The following is a 26,441-nucleotide window of genomic DNA, read 5'->3' as shown; positions in this document are numbered from 1 at the left end:
CATTGCAATTTAGAAGTATTTATTCTTCGTCTTACGATTCTTAACGATAACAGCGCTTTTGGATATGCATATTTATAACTTTTGTGAAAAAACTATCCTCCTGTAAACTATCCGAAGTGCACCTGGATGCATGCGTGTCTCGCCTTGTTTGCTAAATCATATTTGATGAGATAAGAGAATAACTCAGCTAAAGGAACACCGTGTGTCATCGTGGGCATTGTTATATGATTAATTGTTTTTATTTCCTTCTCATAACAATCATTCATTGTGTCTTATCTAAGAAAACTTTTCTTTATGGGAACACTAAATTGACTTACAATTAGCAATGATATTTATAGAGGTATCTAATTAGTTTCTTCATGGTTGGTTCAAGTACACGGATTTTAATTATGTTATCAACTTTTACGATAGCGATTAAAAGATCGGTTATGGCTTTGAGTGTAAGATCCGTATGTCATCAGCATACTCGTAATTTGGTAGATTAGAAGTTGTGTATGCACATCGGCTATGTACGAAGAAGGTTGTGTGGAAAGCTGTTTTCTAGCTAGTCGTGTCGTTTAATTATGTAAACGGCAATTCACTTTTATTTTTGTCGCTAAATGGACAGCGTTATTGATCGAGAACTTTCTACCAGTTTGATATTCGCAAAGATTACTAGATATTTGAATGATACAGTGTGTCACATTACACGTTAGTGGTCACTCTCCAAACAATCGTATTGTTTTACATATTGGTTCAGTAGCGGCAGACACATCTACCTATTGGTGTTAGTGAAATCTGAACGGTGTGGCGGCGTGGCTTGCCATTAATGGTAATCTTACTGCGATGGTTTCTATCTTGTTTCACTTGCGACGCCGATGGGGACATGGTGAGCTAGTGCTTAAGACGAGAGCTTATATGAGTGTGAACTTGTGTTAGTAAATCATAATAAAATATCGCTGCATAAGAGGAAAAAGTAAATTAAGATGAAAGGTAACTGTTAAGTAGTACAGGAATTAAAACTACTAGATATCTTTAGTTGCACAGTTTGGTGGGTAAACACGAAAAAAAAATCTTAACATTAGAACGCCCACGCAAATATTTGACTACTTGAGTCACGGTATCTTACAAGCTACGAAATAATATTTGTTCTGCCTTGCGGAAAACATAAAAGAGGCGTCTTCTCTATATGGTGTATGTAACCTTCTGCGCGTGACGATGCAAGTCGAGCGACTTCCTCATTCCATGGTTGCGGACAATCAATGGTTTATGGTTGCACATTTCAGCATGACGAACAATGTAATCCGTATCTATGTATATCCGTATATTCTCTATTTGATACCATCTCGCTTCAAGTACTACTGATGTTAATACTTTAAACAAAGACCAGGTATAAAATGCGGCCGTATTCATATTGAAACTGTAATAATTGCTATGACTGATTTATGAGTGCACATTCTAACATATGTGGGTTAGCTTAACACAGCAATGTTTGCAGCGCCGCGCGCCGACGTGCGTTTATGTAATTTCAACCTAATTACAATTAAGGTATCGTGATTATTACATTGTTTAATTGCTCACACAATGATTAATGCAGCGATATAAATGCAAACTATGCTTTTTGCATGTTGAAATGTCTGCCTTGTCTACTTGTACGATGTGCTTATTATGCATGAACTAAATAAGGGGTCTTATTATATTGCTGTTATACAGTTAGTATTAAATACTTTTACAGTTTTTTATCTCTTTTATAAAACTCAGATTGGGAGGCTTACGGTTTGTATTCATTCGCCCGTTACTCTAAGAAAGCCTCGACTTTTATTTGTTTCCCGAAAGTAAGCACAAGAAAAGTCGTTATTATAACATAAAAGTCCACCATAGCAATTTACCAGAATTGTATTGTACAAAAAGCGACTTCGTTCAATAAAAATGTTTTGTTTACGCGTCATAAACTTGCGTAGCTAATTTGTTTACGCCCTGAAAATGTCTACGTCAACATCCAGAGTAAATAAGATTTGTGTAAAAATAATTTAAAGACTGTAAAAATTACGAAAGCCTTGATGAATTCAAGTAGAATATTAACATAATACAATGTTTACCAATATCGTATATATGCTAATTTATTATACTTATTAATTATGGTTGTGCAAACATAAAATGTGTGTTGAGGTTAAAAGTCAGCACTTTCGATATTGTAGCAGGATGTGGCATTGTCCTCGTAAGTATACTTTCACACTGGAATTTACATAAGCGTATTGAAATAATGCAAAATAATACCTACCTAGTGCCATTATAGAAATATTACAACTTTTCAGTTTCACTATTTGTAAAGCTGCTCAGGTGTTCAAAATAGAAAAACAACTAATTCAACTGACTGTAGTCTTTTGTTTTTTTATGTTTTTATTTTAAATACATGCATTAGAAACTTTTAAACTTCATTGTATAATGATACTTAAATGTAGGTAAAAGGTAGGTATGTAAAAAGCAAAGGGTAAACCCGAAGCAAGTTATTTATCGCCAGTACCTACATTTGACTCCCTCCTTGGTTTATCCACAACTAAAAACGTCTTTGGACACGACCTATAAACGTAAGCTGTTAAGAAACTCGAAAATCCCAACTTTCAAGGATGTACGAACAATTTGAGAACCTTCAAGTAACACCTGCTGTTTGCCGTAACAAAAGGAAGCGCACAAGGCTCTCGCTCGACTGAATGCTCGTAATTATACATCACATCCTCCACACATACCGGGAAGTGATGCGGAGTCGCTGCCACTCGGATATCGGTTTATATAACTTGAAACATCGAGAAGTTCACAGAAGAACAGTATTTGAGCAGAAGCCTTTTTAGAGCAGAATTCGGTCAATCACGTTACGGCTCAAAATCCTCAACTAAAATTTCCTTTAGTTGCGCCCGATAAAAATACCAGCTGAGTTTGCTATAGCTGGAAAAGGGTTAGGCGGATTATGATTTCATATTTAATCCTAAACCAAGCTTCTAAGTTCCTGTTATTTCGGATTTATATATGAATCCCAACTTAAGTGTATTGAGTTTGCGGGTCAATTGAATCTGTCGGATATGGGCTTTCTCGAAACGAGCCATCCAATTATTTCAGCTGCGGAAAACATTATTGCGCACTGAATAATAGACAAAGTGTTTTGTTGCTGCTATTTCGTAGCATTTACCGTTTTCTTGCCGTACTGTTTCTCGACTGAGTACATTGTTTTTAAATTAACTGGAATGGAAATTCGAGTTCTTATCTAACCTTTGAAATATTTTCATTCTTGGCAATCATATTCTCCTGACGGAGACATACGAATATGAAACTTAAATATCAAATACATATTCTCTTAAATCTTAATCTTTCTTAAAAAACATATAAAGCTACGAGTATGATAGAGCTATATTTAGAACATAATGTCAGAAAATATAACCGTTTAAATGTACCGTTTGCAAACTGTATTTGAGATGGTAATGACCATGTGGTATTACAAAAAAAGAACGAGTTTTAGAAAGACAAATTGATGATAAAATGTTTAATTTACAAACGACCTATAATTATCAGTTACTAACACGTTACTGCCAAGTTTAAATGGAAAAAAAAACTATCGTAATAATTATCGCCAAGTTCATTTTTTTACGAGATGTCTTCAACCTGACGAATAGAAAACAAAGGTCGGTGAGTACACATTGTGGACATTCGAACTTTTTGCCGTCACGACCAGGATACGCCGTCATCACTTTAGTGGTGTTGATGTCTCAACGTATCTAATTTAATTATTTCTCAGACGCTTTGTCGTTAAGTGGGATGCTGGTGAAAGTGATGTGAACCATTCAAAATGATATTTTGTTCGTTGTCTCCTAACTGGGTTACCTCAATTGAGGCATGAGTGTTTTGTCATGGTCGAGACGCTTAATTCTAAGACGGGCTTCTTCCATTGAGTCTAACAAGACGAGAACACAATTAATCAGGCTCTTAGGTTTAGAGAATTAAGCGCATCTACGACCTCTATTCGTTTAATCTACAAACATGAGGATTTCAAACGCTAGACGAAGATTTGTTAATAATTACTTACCTACTTCGTACATATCTCATTACTCATGTCGCACTTGGGTCGGAAATTATAAAATTAATTTAGTAATATATTTTAAAGAATGTGCTAACGTTTCTTGTTTGTAAGCTTTCCAAGTAAATGTGGGTCATTTCGGTCCAGTTTTGGCAAAACTCACGTTCTTACTGGCAGTACCTTCTTGTCCTACTTCTTTAAAATGTTGCTACTCGTAAAATACTACTTAAATAAGATTGTATTAATACGCATTGCGTTTCTTTTGCATCCTAATAGCGTGGCATCGAAGTGAAATGAATGATTCATTAATTAGATTCGGGTAGTCTTGCGCAGTGCAAAAAAATGGAGAAACCTCTTTCGTAACGATGCATTTAAAACGTGTTATTAATAGACACCTAATTATTGTTCTCCGTACTTGATTTCGCCAACTCCTGAGAATGTTTGAAATCCAGTAGTTTATCTATGTTCTTTTTATTATATTTATGGTTTTATTTACTTAATTAGTTTATTGTTTTTGAAACTGGCTATGCATGATACTTATTAGATACTGATTTTCGTTTCTTTGTTTTTTAATTATACATCTTCTTCTTCTTTCTTCTCTTCTTTTATATATAAAAATGAATTGCTGTTCGTTAGTCTCGCTAAAACTCGAGAACACCTGAACCGATTTGGCTAATTTTAGGCTTGAAATATTCGTACCAGTCCAGGGAAAGTTTAAACGGTGCGAAAATATGGAAAAATTGCGGCAAAGAAAAAGAAAACTACGCGGGTGAAACCGCATGAAACAGCTAGTGAGTGATAAATAAATACGTTAAGGACGTAGAAACCTTGCATACATAGACATTGAAGTCGTGTTGACATTCAAAACTGATCTAATCAACTTAATAAAACCTTGAGTAGCTAATACTTGAAATGTATTTGTATTGTTTGAAGTTGTGAAGTTGTGCACAATACCCACTACAAAGATTAGGAGATCAAACCAAAGTGGTGTAATAAGGAATAACTTACCTAGAATCTTTTCCATATGAAGTAGCGATAATACGTCATTGTCACTATCAACAAAATTATTATTATTGCAATATCTACATGAAATCGATGACACATTTCGGTAACAGACACCAGGTACAACGATGTGGACATATGTTAGTAAGTGGCTGGGCCCAAACCAAACACGTTTCTTTACGTAAGGCAAATATTGGATGGCATAAAGTGGGCATCGGGGACGATGTCAGAAGTGACCGATCATTACGTTGTGTTACTGCCCTATATTGGTATGGGCGGAAAGATTAACATTCTCCTCCAGAGATGTGAAAGTAATGAATTCTTAGAATAACGATGCATTTTTTATTTGATATTAACGACTATTTGATTCCGCTCTCATTAAAACATTAAAGAAAACGAATACTGTAGTCATGAAACGCCGCACTATTCGGTTGTTTAATTAAAATTAAGATGCTTTAAAATCATCTCCGTATTGACTTATATATATGTTATTGCAATAAAATAATCTCATCGTACAAAGTACTTTCCTTAATTCCGAGATCGTTATGCAAACATCGAATAAATTATCTGATAAAGATGTTCTATATGTAGGTGTATCGAGTGCAATCGTTTATGTAGTGGATAACGATTCAGTGTGACCTGAATGTGCATCTATCTGTTCCACTTATAGGCAGACACGAATCGCACTGATCTCGTCATGCATAGGTACGGCGAGTTTTGTCGCCGCACCCCGCATTTGTGCGCGTTCAGCTGAAAGTATAACTAGCTGTTGAACCGTATTTCTATGTTGATAACAGACCGATGTTTGCGCTAGCTGCCGTAATCCACATAATATTGCACACCGAGTGTTTACCTCGCCCCAACAGCTGTGCATATTGTTTTACGTTTATGTTACTGAATATAAATGTAAAAACATGCACAGATATGAGCCTTCCAAGGTCATGCACTTATGGCTTTACTATAATTATATTTTTCCAAGAAATGAGCAATCGGTAGTGAAGTTTAATTTCTTTTTAATCACAATAACCTAATAATAAAGTAGATAAGATATGGCAATCGGAGTGGATTTCCCGGCTAATAATTGCATTTGATCGCAACCTCATTAATGCAAATAAAAGTATCGGATCGGCAGAACGTTTATTGAAAACTAGGCTATGTTTATAAATACGGACCTATAGCGTAATTCTTCTTTTGATCGCGCAGCCGGCTGTTTAGTGTTCGCAGTCGCTACGTGCATTCCGATTTCATCTAAGTGGGTTTAAAAAAAATGTTTTATGCTGTCATACGATAAGTAACTTCGATGAACCAGGGATGAGTTATTAAAGGCAGTAATTTAAAATGAATGTCTTTGTTCTTGGTTTCGTTTAATGCAGTATTGAGGTCGTCAGATTTATAGCTTAGCCCACGCCTGCTAAATTTTCCATACGCGGCAGCAGTTGAAAAAAACCAGGTTATTTATTCTTGTTTTTTTTTTGTTACCACAGTCATATATTTATTTAGAGGTTTTTCCATGAGAATAGGTATAATTGTAAGTACGAGTATAAGGTCGTATATTCAATTAAACAACATTTTGAATAAACAATGGCGTATTTCATGCAAAATTCAAATATATTACCTACCTAGCATACCTTGCCCAGCTAATGTATTTTTTACAAGGTCAGTGTGTATTTTGAAATCAAATGCAATATACATTATTTGTTACTTTACATCGGTTTAAAATTAATATGTTTTACCACGCTCCTTGCAAGATGAATCATTTTTTTATGGAAAATGATGCGTGACGTATTTATTCATCTGCTTACCATAAATGCAAAGGTAATTGCCTGAGAATTTGTCTAGAAAACACGTGGAAATCTATAGATTTATCGTCTGTGTTATTGAGACACATTTATACGTTTTGATTCTATCAATAGATTCAATCGTTCCACTTACACTTCATCATATCAATGATTCATCTCTCTCAGAACTTCAAACATTCCGACAGATTTGCCCTTTTGGTGCTGTTTCACTATATATCATACACATTCATACCTACTCATAATTTGATTAAATTCGCAATGACGATTATCATGACGAAATCTAAATGTTTATTACAAAAACATCATTTAATCAGTTTTGTTCCGATATGGATATAAAGACTAATGTAATGACTTGGTAATAATTTTAGCATACTTTCTAGACGAATAAATTATCTGTCAGTTAGTTCGCAACACTGACCCGGTTGCGCCTCACTGGCCCGTCAACCCGACTGCCCACGGGCTATTAATGCGATCGTTTAAAACGAGATATAAACACTCATTCGCACTGGCATAATGTAAATGTAATATGTATATGATTTAGAAAAAAAACCGTCACTTTTCTCTTGCCTTATATATCGTCTTCGTATCTTATACGGACGCCTTATACGCCTTGACGAGCATATTGTGTAGTTTGCAACGGCAACTGGAAAATATGCTTCCTGATTTACTGAAGGATGCAACTGTACATCCATGTGACATAACCTCTTGATTTTATTTGATATGAACAGGATTGGACAGACGATTTTATTTCGAACAAATAAACCAGAAAAACTTGATACCATTGAACGAAATTAACCTGATTGATGTCTAAAGATCTCTTTGGCTCCGTGTAAACTGGTCAAATTGCTGGTCAGTTGAGTTTCGCTTCTTTATACAAGGATCTTAATTTTTAACAGGTGACATTGCTACTCAGGTGTTCAAGACTCGTTGAATTAATGTTAGTGTGTATTGTTATCTTCAGGGATTAGGCAGCAGTCCAAGTCAAAGTGCAATACACTGATATGATAATTCTATCATTAGATAATAGCGGTCTTAGGACTGGACTTCTACACATAGCTCTAGAGATTTAATAAATATTGTGGAAACATTTACTACCTACCTAGATTTACGTCTATTCGTTCCAAATAGTGATTTGTAGTCAAGTCAGTAAAACTACGACCAAGATACCGTTACCTTTACGACTTGCCTAAAACAAAATTATTTACAGAATGAAATACCCAACAAATCTTAGATTGGTCAGTCCACTCTGAATATCTCAGGAAATACAACGGATTCGTCTGCGGTTAACCTGTTCATTATCCCAAATAGCTGGAATCTCCAGATTCATTTCACTGGAAGCATGACGTCACCCACATTCCTTTGCGGGTTTCTCAAATATTCTCCGTTTTACTACCTGCTGGACCGTGGCCCGTGAGTCAAAGCCGACAAATTCTTTGGCCTTACTACATTCAGCAATTATAATAGCGTCGAAATACAAGACTCTAAATGGCACGCTATGACTAATTAAGGTTACCTTTATTAAATACATACGTATAGGGTAATGAAAGTATTTCAAATGACGTACGCGGAATTGTAAGTGGAGCGGAATATTCACATTTCTGTTCTTAAATTCGTTTTTGTAAAGATACTGATACCGGGTGCTGACTTACATCACAGCGTCAGAGTTATCAGATATATTACGGCTACATAGAAAACAACCGTGTGAAGTGATACATGCCGTGTACAAAGAACCAGGTTTTTTTTTTAATTATAGTCATGACCGTGTCTAATACGCAAATTAAAGTAAATATTTAAAAGGATTTTAGCAATTTTATTTTTTTAATTTACACGATTTATTTTTGTGCGAAGCTGGTTGACATTGATTAGGTTATTGATATCAAATTCGGGGTCAGACAGCGCTGAGTCAAAACAGTTTGGTCTAAGTTCATGTCTGGAACATTTTTTTTATAATCGATTGATTATATTACTGTCTAGACATTCAGATCCTTTCATGTTAATCGCCTAGTAAAATTGGTAAACACTTTGACTTATACAACGATCAATTGTAACATTGATCATTTATTATCAGCTTGTAACTAAGTTCGTTTACGTAAAATTTCTTGAAATTATGTAAAAGACGTTGTTATATTTTTCGGTTATAAAATCCATGACATAATGTAGGTGTGAGAACCTTATTCTTCAGTTTGTTAACGACTTACGTGTGTATCACGAAGGAAAAAAACTGTTCACACGCTTGCTAATGAGCGCAAGAACAGTTCCTGCAATCAAAGCGTAGCTCAGCAAAGGGAGGGAAACGCTACGAAAAGATAGCTTTTTACGGATTACAAGAGACTGTCTTTATAAGACTGTTCATTTGTAACAGCGTTTTAAGAAAATGAACTCTACTGCTTTGGAATAAATGCGATATTTATGCCAGTGTTCCTGTTTTCTCTGATTGACTGTTTCATGCTTCTCTACCCGCAATTATTTGATAGCTGAACACCATGTCTTGAGTTAATGTTAAACTTCTTATATACAAAGACTAGCTGACCCAGCAAACGTTGTTTTGCCGAATATTTATTTTTTCTAGTTGTATGTATATTTTAACGCCACATTATAAAAAGGTAAAAACAACAAATTTTGTCTAAAAAATAAAAAAATAAAATTAAGGGTGGGCAACCCTTATCACTTAGGGGTATGAAAAATAGATGTTGTTCTATTCTCAGATCTACCGAATATGTAGACAAAATTTCATAAAAATCGGTCGAACCGTTTCGGAGGAGTACGGTAACTAACATCGTGACACGGGAATTTTATATATTAGATTAAGAGTATCTATGTTTTTATAAATCATTAAAGTTATCAGAAAATGAAAAACGTTCAACGATCCTAAACGAAGTAGCTAACTAACCAACATACCTATATATTTTATGAATAAATCTTGACCTATTCAAGGTGAATTGAAATAGTTATTGATAAGTATAATATACATTGATTATATACATCGAGTTCATAAGTTAATGAACTATCGTTATCGAACTGTTCCGGATTGCAAATCTCTGCGCAGACGCCGGTTGATAACGGTATCGCGATGTGATCGCGCATATATTTGTTTAACGATGGTAAAGTTTTATTACCACATGAGTTACAAAGAGTTCTTTCATTATAATCTAGTCAAATTAACATCGCCAATGTAGCGCCACGTAGAAACATGAATTGCTGTTAGCAAAGTCTCGTAAGGACTTGAGAACGGTCGAACCGATTTGGCTTGTTTTAGTCTTGAAATATTCGTAGCAGTCAAAATAAGGCAAACTGTTGACTTATTTTGATGGCTGCCATAATTTTGAATATAAATTTAAAGAAAGTATTTTTTCGCATTTATTATGAGAATGTTGGCTACGAGGAATAACCTTAAATTACCACGAGACCAGGAACTACGCGAGTGAAACCGCGGGAAACAACTAGTTATGAACCAAAGTTTACATCCCAGTTATCAAGTGGCAATAAACTACACAGCTAAGTAACAGACAAGTTGCTATTGAGGTGGAGTGAATATTATTAAACCCAAAGCATAGAAACTACTATTGGATTACTCGCTATACATGACTTAAGCTAATTATGTCATAATAATATGTATTTCCTGTCGCACAAATTATATAATGTAATGTGGCTATTTCTTAACATATGTTTACCAGCTGTTTATTATGAACAACACGCTTATTTCTATGCACCCATTACCATAGAATTAAGAAATATTTACTAGACGTCGAAGGAGACCACACTAACATTGCTTACGACTATCTTATTAATAGACACGATATTGTCAAACAGGATAAATCGGGCAGTTCTAATTAAGGACTAAATCTATTACGAATATTTACGATGTTATTTACATTTTGGCGGGCAATGATGGTGGAATAAACGATTATTTCCTGGTTTAACGATGTACCCCTTGAAGATCTTTAGTTCTCAGTCACGCATCAAACCGAGGATATTAAGTGAGCAGAATATCAATTAAACATATATTTATAGTGTAATAATATACAATACTGTACTATAAAACGATTCTCAGTTCTACCAGACAACTCCTTTACGACAGCCGCAAATTCTTAGAATGTTATTATTCACAACCATTTGATGTTATGAATTGATGCTTGTAACGTTATTCAATTTAATAAAATAATGTATAGATCTATAAAATACGTGTAAATTCGGTAAAGTAATTGTTGGTATCCAATCGAATGGGCCAACGAAACGTGCGTAGAATTCGATACAATTTTATTGTATACCGTTTCCTCGCAGAATGTATGTCTGAAATGTTTTACCGCTTTGGGCAACAGGCTACTTAATTACAATTAATGAGGTACAATTAAGTTTCCAAGGGCTACCTATAATGTTCGTGTTAATCGTTGTAAACAATGTTATTACAGCAGAAAATTATGCTGTGATATGCTGTGACCTAACTGCATGAGCAGGAAATAACAATATATCCATAAAATCCAGGCATATTGGTACCTAAGTATTTTCTCAGTACATGGAGAATCTTGTAACAGAATCATGTGTGGGAGTCCCTTCGATTTCATTTGACAAACTCTGACGCCTACCCAAGTCACGTTACCCAACAGATTGAAGTTTGAAATAGCCGACCATATGCACACGTCGTTACAACTTCAATACCTTCGTATTATGATTGATGTTAACTGTTTCAAAACTTGGCTCGTTTTATTAATAGAAACAGAGAGATTCAATAACCTTACACGTACCTACATGTATAATGGACCACGATATATGATATCATTAATGTACCGTGTTATTAAACAGATCGATCTAATCGTTGGTGGTAACAAGTAATGGCCACCTTGAAGTATTGAAGTGTCATGGCTTGGTTGGACATAAAAGACTGATCTTCTGGCTATGTCTCACGCAACTGTTCCATTTGAGTAAAAACGATTTAGTTCAGTAAACAAAGTTCACGCTTAAGGGCAATGCTCTATAAACATTTCAGTTGGATGTTCCACCATCAGTATTTACGTTAATGTACACCTTCTGTTGTTTTGGTGTCGTAACGGATTAAGGAAGATTAAATCAAGGTTGTAAAATGCCCGATAAATTATCAGTGGTGAGATCGTGACTCATGTTTCAAAGAAAACGCTATTTTTGTCTCTAGTTATCTTCGGTTTAAAGGCCATTTATCGGCCTGACCATGATACGCGGATGAACACTTACTTGATATACCTGTAGAAACAGCGGATGACAGAAGTGGAGAAAAATTATTCATAATAAATATATAATAACGTTGTTTGACCCTACTTCAGCAGATCCTTTTACAGTACTGTCCTTTAAATGAAGGAATTTGCATTAACGCGAATGTGTGAAATATTAATGCAATGGCGCAGACTGTTTTGGCTATTCCGAAATGTAAAGTTTAAACAAAGCAGCGACCTAATCTAACTTCTGGATCAGTTCTGCCCGCCGTCTAGCCTGTCAATGACCTGGAGCTCGCTCAGGTCTGCCTCCTCCACATCGATCCAGTGGTACCTTGGGCCCCCGACTAGACGACCGGCTATACCTAATATTTGAAAATTATTGGCGAGACAAGAGTCGCTTGCTAGACCGTTTGAATAGGTTGAGAAAGTGTCGAAACGTGCAACTGGGATACGACTAAATTTAAATAGGCTATTAGGAACTTGCCAGTGGGGTTTTCTGCAAAGGATATCTAACATTCCCCGACTGGCTGTCTTAAATACCAGTACTATCCTTGCCCGGACATTGTCTAATTTCATTGTCGCTGTTGCTAAAACATTTCTTTGTGTGCTAATGCTGATTGCTTGGTAACTTGGAGAGTCGATGGAAAGAGCTATTCAAGGTGCGATTATTTACATTTCAAACTTTATTTACTGTCTTTGTCAAAATCACAGCGTAAAATACACTGTAATTCCCAAAATAACATTGAACTGATATTTATGTTACACTTTAAAAACCGTACTATCCTTGCCCGGACATTGTCTAATTTCATTGTCGCTGTTGCTAAAACATTTCTTTGTGTGCTAATGCTGATTGCTTGGTAACTTGGAGAGTCGATGGAAAGAGCTATTCAAGGTGCGATTATTTACATTTCAAACTTTATTTTTTCGTCTTTGTCAAAATCACAGTGTAAAATACACTGTAATTCCCAAAATAACATTGAACTGATATTTATGTTACACTTTAAAAAGTTGTGCGCAAATTGTAGTTGAATGAATTTATTCACAATGGGGAATATGCATGTTTTTTTTTTTATTTTTTATATGTTTCTACTAGTTATTACATTACCAAACATACAAATATCACGTCCAAAATATAAACTTTTATGCAAAAAATTAAATATTAAAATCGCGATCAATTTAAACGCGGCCATTTTGGCGCGCTTGCTCACGACGTCACCATTACACGAGTTCGATGTCAACAGCAAAGTGATTGGTTTACAAAATTACCAAAAAATAAATAAAGTGAGTGAATATCGACTTAATTACCATGGAAAAGCACAAAAAACCATATTATTAAATATTGTGTCGTTCCTATGTGTCCAAATAACATCAACACTGCACCTGACAAAGTGTATTTCCTTATGCCGAAAGGTGAAAATCTAAGGAAAAAGTGGTGCAAGGCGATGAGAAGAGACAATGTATCGTGTTTGAGCTGTTTATACTGTTGTGAAGATCATTTCAATGTAAGTAAGGATATCAAAAAAGTAAAATACATATACAAATCATTCTTACTTTTACCTACCTACTTGTTTTGTTTACAAACCTCTACAAAACATAACCTAGTTTACAAAAAGTTGTAAAGATATTATTAAAAATTCTTATTCGATATTCTAAATTTATCTTTATGTATGTATAAATCTGGATTTGAAGCGAAATACGTGGCCATCATAAACACGTCGATTTTCGGAAGATTATCCGACTGCGCTTTTACGAAACCGGTTTCAGTCATTCTCTAAGTCCTTCTTCACAATTAATTAATATTTTGAACACATAAAACTATTAACTTAAGATAAAAAAACAGCGACACAATACAATAACAATTATTCCTCCAAAAAGAAACCATACAAATACACAGCAGACAGCAGACGTCTCGTGTAAAACTGACGTCACGTTTTGTTCCACCAATAGTGTTGCGTTTCGAAAATTTGCGCGGTAATTTCAAAACAGCCACTTTTTGATGATTAAATTTCATTATTAAATTAAAATAAATTCTAAAAATAATTGTATAGTGTGTTTTCAGTAGCAATAAATATTACAAAAAAAATATTTTGTCCATATTTAAGTCACGTGCATATTCCCCATTGTCTTCGAAATGTGTTAATCAATGCGTCACGTCGAGTCACACTAATACTCAGGTACTTCCCATTGCTTCTAATGAGTGGTTTTACATATAAACTGTATTTTTTATCGTCTCAAACAATATAAGAGGCCAAGTGGATTTTTACGTAATAAAAAAACGATTTCTATATTTTTTGTTTTTCGGAAACCATGCATTCTGGAGTGCCTGAATATAAAGAATGGTTTCTTTTAGAAGTTTCCGCATGCTAATTTATGATTTCCAAGTCAGAAAACACTTCACACTTATTTCAACTTTACTTTTAAACTTTTCATTTAAATCACTACCAGAAATTCCTTTCTCTTGTCGTTCGGGGAAAGTTGAAAACGTAATCATAATTGAAAACTTAGTGTCGAACATATAAATGGCTACCACCTTAGTTTCGTTAATGGAGAAAACAACATAATTAGCAATGCAACAAACGTGCCAAGTGATTTTATAAAAAATCTGAAACAACATCTACATTCTTGGCAAGAATTTTAATTAGTGTTGTTTGAAAGCGCAAAGAAACTTTCAATTAAATGCCTTGCTATTATAAATCAATTATTGTTTTTAATTGAGTTTTATTTTTTTCCTTAAAAGCAACAGCTTTTCTATAGATATTTTTCTGTCATAATGCAACTGGTTGCTGTCTTAATAGGATTTCAGCTTACTGGACTGTAGCTCTTGTTCGGAATATCTGGTTTTTGAAAGCGTGGTCTTTATTCATTGAATAGTACCAATTGGGCAGGCGACTTTTGTTCAAATCGTTGAGGAATTTATTGTAATTAAAATGTATTCAGTACGCCAACGCGTTACATAACATTATCCTAAAAAGACTATAAATTATACTGTACTGCTTAGTAGGAATTTTGTTGTATACAAAATGAATTGTTAGTGCACTAAATAGTTACATTTATTGAGGTGTGGGTGTGTCCCTAGAACCGGTCGCCGCCGGCCACTCCGGTATTCCCGTCCGAGGACAAACTCTATTTAAGACTTAGCTACATTTAGCTGATACAACTATACTATCTAAAATGTTGTCTCTTATTTGTTAAATGTATGAAACATACTATGATTAATACTGTTTTGATTGTACTGTCGATTTCAATACATTGTTTGTTTCATTTCATCGATAGCAACAAACAAATTGATGCGGAGCGCTTCTGACGTCACGATGTTTGGTTGTAAATTGTTGTGCCGTCCGCGCGTCCTAACTACCTCATACAATTTTATCATGACGATGTCTACTACCTACTCTGTAATACTCTGTATAATTTAGTCATTTTCCATATACGTGTTTTAATGGGGATTTCGGATCATAATAATTTAATATATGGTAATGTAAATGATTAAATATTTTTATTGCGCTCTTTGGACTATTATAATGTTTCTGACGATTGTTTAGCACTACCATTTTTTTATGTTGATTTACTTGTTCTCGTCGTTTAAAGTTATTCGGTTTGTGAAAATATTTATTTGTGATTAAGGTATAAATCTGTGTTGTAACGATTGTGATATAACAGGAAGGAAAGACAACAGTAAATAGAATAATAAAATAACGATCCAATACAATTTTCAAAAATATTTAATTAAAATAGGTAACGGAAAACCACTAATTTGTTGAGTGATAAATCTCATGTACCCACGTATACGATGCCATTGATTTTTAATTATCTATTATGTATTAACTAATCAAAGGTAAAGTTCAGCTGCATGTATAATTGTATTAGGTAGGTACTTACCCACATTCTATTAAGTATTTGTGTCATTGTCAGAACAATTGGTCACTAAACCTTGAACAGTTCAAACTGGGGGAATTCTACGCTTAATAAATTAGTAGTGATAGTTTGAATGTAGTAGAAATAAATTAATCGAATTAATAATTATGTTGATATGATTTAGGATGTAATAATCCTCCAAATAAAAAACCTTTTATGTCAAATGTGCAACGGACTTAACTTAAAAAAAAATCAGATCTCACTAGTAAAACCTAGTTTCAAACTCCACAATAAGCCTAAACTTCACAAATTCTACAAGTCAGTCTAAATTCGTTTATCTCTAGGTGTCTGTAGAAACCCAAGTTTAAAATTACCCTTATTATTTTAAATTGGGACGATTGCAGATTGTACCAAAACTTTAATCAGTATTAGTTATAATTTAATCATGCTCTTTTTGATAAAAATGTGTTGTGTTACATATTTATATGCATAATTAACATTCGTTATCTATGTATAATAATGTATATCGCTTAAAATCTATTAATCTTAGACATAATAATAACTTTATCTTTAGAAGTATTCGAATTTCAGCCGGACGGCTTAATTTAGGCTAAGAAGCATCGCTTAGTATCTATTCAATACATTTTTAAGGTTTGGCAAAATTTCCAATAGGTATTATCTGGCCCTCTTTTATCGGTAGTATATTTATTAAACGCTGATGTGGTGTAATTAGTATGGAACTCTCAGTGTAAACAGTGCTATTGTGTTCGAACAATACAATGTCGCAACGTGTCTGCGTTACCACACTCTTGTAGACTTCATTCAGAAGACATTTGATATAGGTGCTTCGAATACCTAACACCAGCCCAAAGTTATTCTTATGACCGGTAACTTATAGGCAGCAAGTAAGTTTACGAAACACGAATGCTTTCCGTTCTATTAGACCCGATCCGTTCAATTCAAAGCATCTGGGTATTAGGTCACAATCGTCAGTAGGTTTAATTATGGAGCGAGGATTAAAAACTGCATTGTACCGTTGTTTGACATCACGGCATGCGAGCATACTGGAGTGCGGACTCGTTTGGTTGCGATGATGTCACTGCGTTCTCGCCCGCGGGCACTGCTCGTGATGCTCATTTAGGCTTCGTCCGAGATAAAATCTCGTAGATCGCCTCTCACATTGCATTCTGTGACAGTATACGCGACTTGGAGCTAATGAGGACGCGTTCAACAAAATGGGGTGTGTTGCTCTCTCTGTAATGAATGAATTAAAGCTATTTTGCTACTTGGATCACGTAAATGTTACACTCATTTTCAAATTCAGTATTTTTGGGTTTGCTGAAGATGCTCAGTCCTGATTAAGCAAAGAGAAAATTTTGAACCTAGCTGAAATGTTTCTGCTGTCTCTATTTCTCTCCCGTACACGTTTGACTGCTGCCAACCGACTTACCTCCAACCTTGTACGGTTTCATTTTCAGACCTATGTCTCAAAGGTTAGCGACATCGATAATCGAGGGGTTGTACACTTTTTATTGTAACTTTATTGCAGCAAGAACCAAATTGATACCGTAATCGATTTCACAGTCCGACAGCTTTTCAAGTCGAAAATTGGTACGCCTGTGAATTATCGGTGTTTTCAATGCTAATTTCATACCGCAAATTGTTTTGATGCGACAACGATAGTTTTACAAATGGTATTGTTATAAGGCGTTATTGACTCGATTTCACAGCGCGTGCGTCGCTTGTATGTTCTAAATGTATTTATTTACGACGTCTAATAGCTACTACACATGGTGTGAACACTATTGCTTATATTGACAATTGTCTGGTGTTTATCATCGATTTATTTCCAGTTTACAGTGAATAAATCAAACATTATTCAGTTGGTGCTGAGTGTAGTCAGCTGGCAGCTATCGACATAATGTATTCAATCACGTGTACTCGGTGTAGACCACATAAGTGTGAATAGGCTGTCCTCGTTCCCCTTCGAATATAGCAAAAGGTCGTAAGAAACCCGCCACCGTTCTACAGTACACCGTCGTACAAATATGTGATTTTACTGATTGTTTGAGTGACGTATTTATGGCGGCTGCATTATCGGATAATTGCATTTCGAAGATTTTATCGAGATAAATTGCAGCGTACACATTCAACTGAAGTTAATTGTTATATTATTCCAACGTGCATTAGCATAACCTGATTATAAACTTAAGATCCATTACTGCGCCTTGTGACTTTACCAACCTAGCCGAAAGTGCACAAAGAAGAGTCTAACATGTACGGATAGTTTTCAACCTCTTTACGTTGAATTTAAAAAGTGTTGAACATGTTTTGTGGCGAGGGTCTTCACTACTGAGTAGTGCTCAAGAGTATCGATCCAGTACTTTAGTCTGCTTTACAACGACGAGCTTCTCGTGTCGTGTGAAGTACTTGTCACTCTTTTACAAAGCATCAAAAGACTCCGAAAGGCTTAGCGAGCGGGTCAGTGCCCGAGTTATATGGACGGTCCCTCCGTTCAAGGTAAAAATACATTTAGTAACAAATATTTGTTGAAATAATTTTGCCATAACCTTGAAAATAAGTTTCTTGAAATTACTTCAAAGGAATGGAACATAATAAATTTTAATATAGGTGTCCTAACTACACGTCTTTATCATAATTGACTATTGAAATTCTAGTCTAATGAATTTAAAATACGAGTCTACATTGTTGCATACATCGTACACCTGTTTTCAGTTTCTGTTTTACAAATCACCTCATAATCCTTACGATGGTTGTTTATTGTGCTATAAACGTGTGATATTTTGGTCATATGAGTAGTTGAGTATTGCACCGACCTTGTTCGATTGGTGGCCTCTCGTCGGACAGCTGTAGGAGTGTAGGGTGCACATGCGCTCGCGCTGTCACTGATAATGAGCGGACGCGGTTATCTACTGCGTTAATTGACAACCTTATCATAACACTTATTTCCATTAGAACCTACAAAGCTTTTATTCCGAAAACACGCTCCGCTATTTCTATACTTTTGCCAAATCTGCGAATTTGGCAGCTTTTGCCTGTAAGCGTAAACTTTTTTTTTGTTAGTGTGACCCAGTATCCACTGCCCCATTTATATTGTTTACTCTATCTACATAAAGCTTAAGCTGTATGTGTTCCCCTTTTCATTTCTAGGAAAGAGTAATCGGCGTTACATTGTACTTTGATAATTTTGTTCATATTCCAAGAACTCAAAATCACGGTGTTTGTTCCTTTTCATGGTTCGTTTTAATCGATCCGTTTCGGGCTTCGGTTTAACTGATTTGGAAGAGATAAAAATGTGATACTTACCGTACTTCCTTGTATCTGTTGATTTTATTCAGTAATCGGTAAACTTTGGGCAAAGATAACGTGTTATCTATCATATTATTTGTATCGCACGGCTCGAGTACACGTAATACTTGGCTACGTCGATGATAGCAATATGTTAACAAGAAACGCCGAGCCGTAAATAGTCGTAATGTAATTATGACAGTAGCTAATCGGCTAAGGCGTCAGATCGCGATCATAAGCTTGTTCTCGTGTAGGAGGATCAGTCACATTATCGAATTAACTCCCCCTTACTTACTCTTAAATTAACAAAAGTATTGCTGGTGGAAGCAAGACGGTACTACACTAAATGTAAACTGTCTCTCTTCCACGACTTGACAGTTCTGCTTTAGGCACTGTTCATATTGAAGGCATATTTTTTTCATAAACAATAAACAACCAGTCTTTTTCAAACCAATAACAAAAGAGCGACAACACAATCCCAGTGTAATTGAAACTTCGACGTTATAAACAATAAAGGTTAACAATATGCGGCTAATTTATGATTTGCCATTATATCAACAGTTGTATATGGGATCCTAACGAAAAAAAAAAACAAATATTACTTGTTTAATTAATAAAACTCCTTGTTTAACAAGCTTCTATTTGGATACAGACCTTTTTTTAACATAAAACCGTTTGTAAATAATTACGATACCGTTTGCCCGTCTGGACTGAGTTCACGTTTAATTGTTGATATTAATTATGATAAATATTCAACTATACATTAACCTTCGCATATTGATTCGTATGGAACTTCACTTGTCTGCTGAAAGTTGCTGTTTTGCTACGTACTATTATATGATTTTGTACTTCTTCTCATACTTTAAGTTCATGGTCTATGTTTAAATTATCAGTTTTGTCACAAGCCAAACTGCTGAACAGGACTTAATCGTCAACTGGCGAGCGCGAATCTCGCGAGCGCGCGCGAGTTGGCACTTTTCGATTTTACCTACTTTTTTTGTCGTCAACTCGCGCGTCTATGTAAAGTACAGTCAAATAAAAAGAGATTGAAAACAAAAACTATTAATAATTATTTATTGACCGCGTTAGCTGATTCTGTGAAGTACTGACTTAGATTACGATTTAGAGGGCCGAAATGAGAAGGCCTGGGGAACGCATCCAATGACACATACTATCTCGTCTAACGCGCATGCGCACAACAGTATAGCTGTCATAGCGCTATCTCTTTCTAATTCATTTTGCAAACTGAGTGCCTACTCCTTATGCACTTAGTTACAAACGATGTACCTGTCACGTCTAACATGGCGGAAGTGATGTGTGCGTGTGACAGGGACGGGTACATCGTTTAGCCGTTCGAAGTTCATCAGGAGTAAGCACCCTAGTTATTATTTTAGTGACGTTAGTGTTACGTAAGCTAAGCTGACGTTTACAGTGCACTTACGGAGTATTAGTAGGTCGTCAGTAATAACTTAGCCAATTGATGAATCTACTTATTGATAGTGTTTAGCGTTTTTTGTAAAAATCATTTACAACCATATCTGATCTGTGATTTTATAGTTTCTAAGACTCTTTCTATGGTTCCTAAGATTGATTTTATTAGTGAGCAATAATAAGTCAGTTTGTTGTCAGTATGTTTAGCTTTACTATTTTATACTTACCAATATTCAGTACGGTTTAAATTATTTATATTATGAGATTTATTGAAAATCTCCTCACATATAATTTTGTATACGAGTATGTGAGGGGAGTGTTTTCGTTGTTTCTATTTTATTTACTTAGTTTTTTACAATTTACATACTAGATAATAAGATAATAAGCCAAATTCTCAAATCAATGTGATATTGTTGATAATTAGTAAGGGAAATACTACTAATAATTTATATTTTGTCCTGTTGATTTATAATAAACTGATTTCAAAACGATGTATATTTTGTTTTATTTTAAAAATCAAATTTCATAAAGTTTCTTATACATTTATAGTAGGTAAGTACCTAACTAAATTAAATTTGTTATAACGTTTTTGTAGCTGACTATACATTAAAACATCAAATTATATAGACGCGCGAGTTGACGACAAAAAAAGTAGGCAAAATCGAAAAGTGCCAACTCGCGCGCGCTCGCGAGATTCGCGCTCGCCAGTTGACGATTAAGTCCTGAACAGCATAAAATATGTCATGTTAATTCTCTAAATGTTTTATTTTTTATTAATTTATTAAGGATAAGGTTTTATATTACAGCTTATAGGTACGTATGCTCGTAATTAAATACGCGAGGGCGCATGGCCTAATTACTCATTACGGGTTTCCCTTTTCGATTATTCACGACGCTAATTTAATATAATATATGCGGATTCCTATATCAAAAGCAACCGGTGTTCAAAACAATATACGGAAATACCTTCCTATTTGTGGCACTGGCCAGTTATAAATAGCAAGGAGTTTTGTAACTTTGATCGGCTCTTTAATAGAAGTTTATATATACCTTTGCTCAGATTTCAGATTTAGTTTTAAACATTATTCAAATGTAGGTATTTTGTTCTTTTCTTGATTGTCTATTGTTTCGTTTCTAAAACAGGCGGCGAAAGTGATAGTCAATGTAATATTGCGTGCATATCATTGCATGGCACCTCACCATTTGTTAATTAGTGTAAAACCTTCGGTTTACTAAGAGAAGAAATATTCAAAGTAATTTCTACTTATATGAAAATTCGAAAGCTTTGCATGTTTAGAAAGACTAAATTTAAGATATCAGAGGTCAGTGTACGCGTAAAACATTTAACATGTTAGGCAGATGCAATTTTGTTACATAAATAAAGATCAATTTTAAAGGAAAAGCGGTTTGTTTTCTCTCACGGCAATCTATCGTGGTCCAGCCGCTTTTTCAATCTCCGTCTGTTGAACACTTTGTTTTTTTTTGTTCTTACACTTCATCAAAAAAGTTGAAAACGTTCAGTTTTTTTACAATGAATAAATTTTGCTAAATGTAACACGTCTGATTTAATCTTAATCTCTTGACTGTAATCAGAAACATGATTATTTTGCACATCGAATAATCTATATAGACTGGTGAAACAATATTTTACGAAGTTTTCCTGTAGAGCAGTTTATGATTAAAAATAGTTACTAAATTTTGACCACGTCTCGCAGAATGCGTGTCAAATGGATAGTCAAAAAACTGCTACGGTTTAATGGAAATTGCTTATTCCTGAAATGAAAATTATTTATAAAATCGCTTTAAGAGCCTCTATAAAAATAGTTTCAAATTCTTGTTAATACCTACATTAATAGATGAATAGAATATGAATATCTGGTTCTGTAGTTGTTAAATGAGGGAATAGAAAACAAAAATTTGTTTATTTTTCTGCTCTTATCTTAAGATGTCGCATAAAAGCTGCTCAGCTATCTTTTATATTTAACTGGATAGCATTAACAAAAGGTTTAATTTCACGACAAGCTTAGATAAACGGATCCGACGACCGTGTTCTCTTTTTATCTGGACTCGGTTTAAACGAGCAGATAAGCCGCGTTAATAACCAACCATCATGCTTATTTGACCCTCTTTAGCTTTGACCTCTTCAAGCATTTCTTTTTTATTTTCTTTTTATCTTTGCCGGTACGATATTACAATTTAAAATTACAAATTGGGCAAGAACTTGATAAAGTTCTTTGTTTGAATATACCTAGGTAGTTAGGTACTTAAACTTTATGACAGTGCTTTACCTCGTGGATTTTGGCAGTCAGCTCGGCACCTTCCTTGGTCTTTTGCAAGGTCGAAAACCTCTTATTTTCCATTCATAACGGAACAGTTTTTGCCGGACGTTTGCCAGTTTGCAGACCAATAGTTCAGTCTGCATCTCGGATTACATGCGCCATCTAAATCACGTCAAAGCCTAGGTAAACAGCTCTCGGTGGACTGTATTTGTCGACTCTTGTTCTATCGCCTTATTTGCCAAGTCTGTATTAACAGAGTTAGTGAGCTCGTGCATGCGCTTCCCTTTCAGTTCACCTGCAGCTACTGACTCTTAGTTAGCTTCGAGGGAATTGATACAGGGTTGAACTATTTTAAAGTTGAGATTTCAGGGAAATAATAGAAATAAACATCTCCACTGAAAGTTTCAAATTCAAACAAGACTATAATAACTTCTTAGAAATAGCATGAACAGAAACCTCAGCAAAAAGAGACTTACACAACTGTCGCAGTGCCAAAGCTTGCGAGTAAACTTTAAATTGATTCTCCAGTGTTTTGATCAGAAACTGAAATGTAACATGACTCATTCGATTCCTTCTTTTGTTTCAGTATTGGATCAAGGCGACGCGCGACCTGTGAAACTAAACAACGTGGAACAGACACAAAGACAACAAACAACAGTAGAATTTATAGCCGAAGATGAAGAGGTATACCAATCTTTTTGTTTTCTCCTTTAATACGAGAACTTCAATTCGTAGTACTAGTATCTTAGTTGAAGGTACTGTCAGCCTTTGTAACTCATTCATCCTTGTAACTGAAAGACAAGTCCGTTAAACATTCATTGTAAGAAATCTACAAAGTAAACTCATAGCCATTAGAAACAAAGACAACAATCCAGTTTGTGCATTTCGGGTATTTTCACTGTAATACAACACAGTGTTCTCTAGATAAAGAGTGATATGTAAATTTCATGGCCAATGAAAAACGTTTGTTAGCCGTCGTGCCGACTTGTCACGACAATGAAAACACGTAACGAGAAAGTAATCGATAAGTCTAGCGCGGTGCTGTAAATTTTATTCTCACTTAAGAGAATTGGTGATTTGATAGTCTAGTGTGACGAGATCGGACTGATAAAACGTCGGTCCAAGCCACCAGTCGTCGACCGTTTAATTAGTCTGAACGTCCAAAGTTTCAAAAGCCCGATTGAAGTGTTGCGGTGGATCAGTTTGGACAAAACGATTTCGTTAATCCGTAACATGAAACGGCCTTTATAGCGCTCACTGAACAACATTATAAAGTTGTGCAAGCGCGTCAAGGCTGGCGGGGAGCGCGTGGGTCACGGCACGTCTGATGCCTTAATCCGTGCGTTGCATTTACTGGACAAAAACACTTTCTACCAACGCTAGTACCCGCAGACGCGTTGAACTCGTTGTGATTGCGAAACATACGTAGCACGACATATACAAAACTCGAAGGAGCATAATAAACACCTCGGTTTCTGAACGTGCAGTAACTAACCGGATTCTTTGTATTCAACGGCGTGTTTTAATTCGAAAGCTCCGAGAATAAAGACGTCGGTACACGTTTAGAAACAATAGGTCTGCCGTGTCTGCCTTGCTTGGTTTGGGAAGCACGTTGGTCTTTTTTATCGAACAAATTTTCCTGTTCACCTGTATATCTATATATTTTTATTTATAGCTACGTTCAGTAAAAGATGCTAATTTGATAAAATCATTGCCGATATTTCGATTGAAATGATAAACTTTCTCCGTTGTAATTGATGGCAATCATTTGCTCTTTATCTTCTGCGTAACTGTACTCAACTCTATTTGATTATACGTTAAAATTTATTTGCTCAGTGAACTAGATTTCGATGCACACCCTATTTCAATTCTTCTGTGTCATTTAGAGATAATGCTGCGTAAAGCGAATTTGAGTTTCGTAATTTAAACTTTCGTTCTCCTGCCTTAAATTAACTATTTTTATGCCAACATCATGATCTACTGTTAGTTCATTCGCATCACAGAAAATTGATATATTAACATGATGTAGAATTTTGCCTGTCGCTTGGTAAGCATTAACAAAACTCCATTTTTATTTAAATAATACCCTAGCGCCGCGCTGTCACTATTTTCAACTTTACTAAATTTTAGATGGCCTTAGTTTCTAACAGAGTGATTCACAATTTAAATGATAACATTTATGATTTATTTGTGAAACCCCTGCAATCTTTTTACCTTCATCAATACTTCATTATAATAATATCAGATAACCTACTATCTTATCTTCATTACTTTTTAACGACGGCTGTTACGGCCGAAGTCTATATGATTTGATACAGTGCGTCCATTCTCAATATTATTATACGGGAAGAAGTACATAGTATATATACGACCAACCTCTTGTAAATATTTACTATACTAGCGGCAAAAGCCGGCGATCTGCCAACTATCTAACTGACTTGTTTATTAAAAGTACAGAATTGTTTACTTGCCTTTTACAACAAGTTATTGTTAGGTAGCAACTTGTTTCAAATTAAAAACTATCTATCTTCTGGATATAATATAAAAAATATTTCATCCGTGTTTTACTTGCGCAGAAGGTCAAACGGTGTATTCAAATTGTTTGATAGCCTAATCGATTTCATCTCGGTCATCCAGTCTTCTACTTTTAGCCATATTCACAAATAGTAGATATTGATTTGCTTTATCCAACTCTGAATTTGAATCCGATGGAAGCTAAAGGTACTATATATTATACGTTCTTTAAAGGGCATTCGTTAGATAGAAGCGCGACATTCCAAACACCCGAGCATGACGCGTATTATTCAAATAAGTGCACGATTTAAACATGATGAGGAAATCCACACGTTTATGAATTCCGATCATGCGCTGGCGTCTAGAAAATGGCGATAGGATTATCTTCTGACCGCCGAGCCACCAGCGTTGATACATCCCGTTTATAACATTCTTGTATAACTTAAGGGCTTGTTGTATTAAATTTTGTATTTATGATCCATAGATTAGAAGCGAAATCCACTGAAATTGACTCCAGTAACGTAAAAGTGTTGTTTTTTTTTTTGGAGAAACTATAAGATACTAATTTATTTACTTTTAAAGTCAACTCATAGGACACAGCTGCCAACCACTTATCAAGCTTTCAATTATTCAAATATTTGATGAGGACTCACTGCAAATATTGAATCCCTGCGCTTTACAAAATGGCGCATGCAAGCTATCCGTTTGTGGGATTGGTTGCGGTCCGTGCATCGTGGTCACAAGTAAAGCACTTAAATTATAATTGAACAGCGACACCACTATTGATGCTTCCCTCGAATCAGTATTAATTACAGCTGAGGTTGATGTCACTTAGCAATGCCAAAAAAAAGGTTACACCATAATGAAGTCTGGTGTAATAACAGTTTAATGGTGAAACTTTAGAGTTTTTCTTCCAATAATTTCGAAGTCCCGGGACTAATTGCAGCTTCGGTTTCATCAAACAGCAGCAACACGGTATTGCCTCATGAACTGATAGTTAGCATGCCCGCTTTCCTCACGA

General features: G+C 35.1%; 1 protein-coding gene across 3 annotated transcripts in view; it reads left to right on the top strand.

Annotated features, from left to right (window-relative positions):
* LOC113496979 (E3 ubiquitin-protein ligase RNF19B-like) overlaps positions 1-26,441 on the top strand; it is a 48,564-nt gene that overhangs the window by 3,776 nt on the left and 18,347 nt on the right. Inside the window, exons 1-2 of one of the 3 annotated variants that reach the window (XM_026876399.1) lie at positions 14,169-16,792; positions 23,493-23,590. Coding sequence is in view for 2 of the 3 variants with exons in the window: in XM_026876398.1 (XP_026732199.1) it covers positions 15,472-15,505; positions 23,493-23,590 (132 nt within the window). In the remaining variant the exon portion in view is untranslated. Of the gene's footprint in view, positions 1-14,168; positions 16,793-23,492; positions 23,591-26,441 lie in introns of those variants that run through there. The other 2 variants (XM_026876398.1, XM_026876397.1) reach the window with 2 other exon arrangements.

The sequence above is a fragment of the Trichoplusia ni genome, chromosome 8, assembly GCF_003590095.1.
Source record: "Trichoplusia ni isolate ovarian cell line Hi5 chromosome 8, tn1, whole genome shotgun sequence".
In the NCBI taxonomy this organism is placed as follows: Eukaryota; Metazoa; Arthropoda; class Insecta; order Lepidoptera; family Noctuidae; genus Trichoplusia; species Trichoplusia ni.
The sequence above is the reverse complement of the archived record's forward strand: the minus strand, read 5'-3'. Positions and strand labels throughout refer to the sequence as shown.